Source organism: Trifolium pratense, linkage group LG6 (assembly GCF_020283565.1).
Source record: "Trifolium pratense cultivar HEN17-A07 linkage group LG6, ARS_RC_1.1, whole genome shotgun sequence".
NCBI lineage: Eukaryota > Viridiplantae > Streptophyta > Magnoliopsida > Fabales > Fabaceae > Trifolium > Trifolium pratense.
The window spans coordinates 20,778,002-20,781,404 of record NC_060064.1 but is presented as its reverse complement, the minus strand read 5'-3'; the positions used below and the strand labels follow the sequence as shown (position 1 = coordinate 20,781,404).

The 3,403-nt window shown below is 35.4% G+C and overlaps 1 protein-coding gene across 1 annotated transcript; it reads right to left on the bottom strand.

The window, feature by feature from the left end:
• Nucleotides 1-1,039: 1,039 nt before the first annotated feature.
• On the bottom strand, nt 1,040-2,574 carry LOC123892682 (inositol transporter 1-like). The gene has a single exon (XM_045942531.1). It carries the CDS (start codon nt 2,572-2,574, stop codon nt 1,075-1,077), a length of 1,500 nt encoding a protein of 499 aa, XP_045798487.1. The 3' UTR covers nt 1,040-1,074.
• Between the last annotated feature and the right edge of the window lie 829 nt (nt 2,575-3,403).

Here is a 3,403-nt window from a genome sequence, read left to right as displayed (position 1 = left end):
ACTTACTCTATTATATTGATCGGTCAATTGACTTGAAAATCGGAAAAAGTCAGGCTTGAGCAAACAAGAGAGATATGTATCTATGTAAGCTAAAAAAGCTTCACACCCTCAATTTCTATATTATCCAATAAAAAATTTTTTACAAGTATAATCGAATAAATTAAATAGCACAAGAATTGCATTTCGTTTTAAACAAGAAAAATTGTAAATTTCTTAGAGGAGAGTAAGAGTAAGCAATAGTTATGTTATATGGTACATAATTTTAAAGGATAAGAAAGATAAAAAAAAACCACCAAAGATAAATTATTCTCACATATAATTACATATAATCTCTACTATTCTTCTATCTTTTATTTTTTCTTCGTTCTTTTTATGATATATTTCTTTGACATGATGCATATTGTGGTCAGACTATGGATGCATACATAAGAGAAAGCTAATAGCGGCGGGGATGTCGAAGTTTCCATGATTTGACCCGTTGTATATATTTTGAGGGATACAACAGGTGTCAAAGAGTTGAGTTCCTCTTTTTTCTTTTCTAGTTTGAATATGGTAGTTTTGTCGAGGTCTTTACATATTTTATTCTAATAGAAAAACAACAAAAAATATTGAAAGGCAATTTCCTTCATTGAAAGGCAATTGTTAATTAAAACCATTAAGTCAAGTTCTATGGATGTGCTAACAGTTATTTTGATAACTATATGATAACAGTTTAATTACTTTTATTACATGATCATTTGAATGTTGTTGTAGTCATGCATTTACTTTTTGGATACAAAACAAAGTTTAAAGGAGATTTGGAAGTTATTGACTTAACCATTTCTTGGCATTTAGTAATTATTTAGAGCCAATCCAAGTAAATGTGACACAAAAGTTGAAGTCTGCAAACATATAAATGTATTTATTCATTTGTAACAAAATCCAATCCAGGTAATATCCAAGCTTCAGAGAAAAATATGAAAGACTTGGAGCATGGATCACTCTCTAGTGAGCTTAGTGAATGATCCATTCCACACATAAATACATTTATGTTGCATATATATGAAGAAGGATATAGAAGACTTAAACATTCATTCATTCACTTGCTTTCTCCGCGTGACTTTCTTTGTTGTAGTTCTTCCCATAGGCTCTCTCCTTCCATAATAAATTGACTTCTTCGAACGTCAATCCTTTGGTCTCTGGCATGTAGAATATTATAAATCCAAGAGCAACAATAGACACAGCCAATAGAACCATGAAACTCTGACCAAGCCCAATAGCATCGACAACAGAAAGGAAGCTGGTAGACATAATGACACTGCAAACCCAGTTAACAGTTGCAGACATACCACCACACATACCTCTATATTCTTCAGGATAAATCTCAGAGTTAACAGTCCAAGGTACAGGTCCCATTCCAGGTGCAAAGAAAGCAATATACAAAGCCAAACCAAAAACAGCAAGTTCACCATATAGTTTATTTGTATTTCCGTGTCCTATAATATAGCATGATACCGACAGAACTATCAATGCTCCAATAACACCAACTAAACTACCAAGAGCAAGCTTTTTCCTACCCAATTGGTCAATAAGGTAAATTCCAAGAACAGATCCTGCAGCATTCATGCCAGATACAATAAGGGAAAGGAAAAGAGCTGCTTGGTTTGATTTGAATCCAGCCATTTGAATAATGGTAGGACTGTAATACATAACAATGCTAATTCCAGCAAATTGCTGGAAAGCCTGAAGTCCAGCACCACATATAAACGCCATTCTAATTTCCTTTTGCTTGAAAACATCACTGTACTGAACTTTAGCCATACTTTTAAGTTCTTTCTCCAAACTATCTTCCAAAAGTTGAATCTCATCTTCCAATCGAGGAGACTCGTATATCTTGGAAAGAACACGGGTTGCTTCTTCTTTCCTACTCTTCATGTAAAGCCATCTTGGTGATTCAGGGAGAATAGTCATGAGAATAAGTTGAACAACAGCAGGTGTGCCAGCAATACCAAGCATCCATCGCCATGTACCGGGAACTCTTGTCAAACCATAATTCACAACAAATGAAAGAAATTGTCCTCCAGTAATCATAAGATTATTTGCACTCACCAATCCACCTCTAATTTCCGTGGGAGATGCTTCCGCGATATAAACGGGAGCAGTTACAGATGCCATACCCACACCAAAACCAACAAGAAACCGACCTGCTATTATAACATATGGATTTGGGGCAGCAGCCATTATAAGAGAACCAACAATGAAGTTAATGTCTGCGGTAATAGTGGCTATTTTACGCCCCAAAGCATCGTTTATTACACCTCCAATGGCAGCACCGAAGATTGCACCCAACAACGCCATTCCTACGATTAACTCTTGAATGAAGTTGCTTTTCTTGACCATATCAAAATCCTCTTTTATGTATAGAAGCGCACCGGAGATGACACCAGTGTCATAGCCAAAGAGAAGACCACCAATGCCTGCGGCAAATGTGGTTCCAAGAATGTATGGGTTTTGGAACATGGAGATTTTGCGTTCAGGATGCATCTCAAGGTAGCCGGAGCTTCCGGCCATATTCACTGGCAATCCAACAACCATTGTGACTCCTCAGTCGCAGCGGAACCTTGTTTGAAATTGAAATTGAAGTTAGACAAAATGAAGTACTAGAGATACAAGGGGATGGAAATTAGGAATAGATAGTGATGATGGAATGAGAATGGGAGAGAAAGGTGTTTAAAGATGATATATATAAAGTGTGGACAATGCTAAATATGGATGGATGGAGTTGAGACAGGTCATGTCTAGAGAGTTCGAATGAATTTTCCATGTAATTCTCAACCATTTGAGGTTTCAAATACAATAAACTAAAAAGGAAAGACGGCGTTGTTAGTTGTTAATTAGCGCGCAGGTAACTAACTAACTTTTGCATTCATTCATTGATGTATTCTTATATGAGAAATTCTTGAGGGAGTCCACACCTAACCATTAATGATTAGACACAACCATTTAGGGATGGCAATGGGTAGGGTATGGGTAGGGTACTATAGTACCCATCCCCATACCCGCAGTTTGAAAAAATACCTGTACCCATCCCCATACTCGCGTGGGTAACAACCTTTGTCCCCGTCCCCATACCCTATGGGTACCTAAGTACCTATACCCGTACCCGTTACCCGCATTTTTGCTAAAAATAAATCGATCGATTATAAAATATCATATTGTTTTAATATAATTAATTTTTTTTAAAGATTTTAATGTCGACTCATGAAAATTATAAACAAAAACTTTACCAATCTCATGTTAAAGTTCATTTATTTGTTAACATATTCACATTGTGTTTGTATTATATTATAAATAAACATTTTTATTAAAAATGTGTAATAGTTTAATAGTTGTTGTATTTTTTTAAATTGATATACATATTATT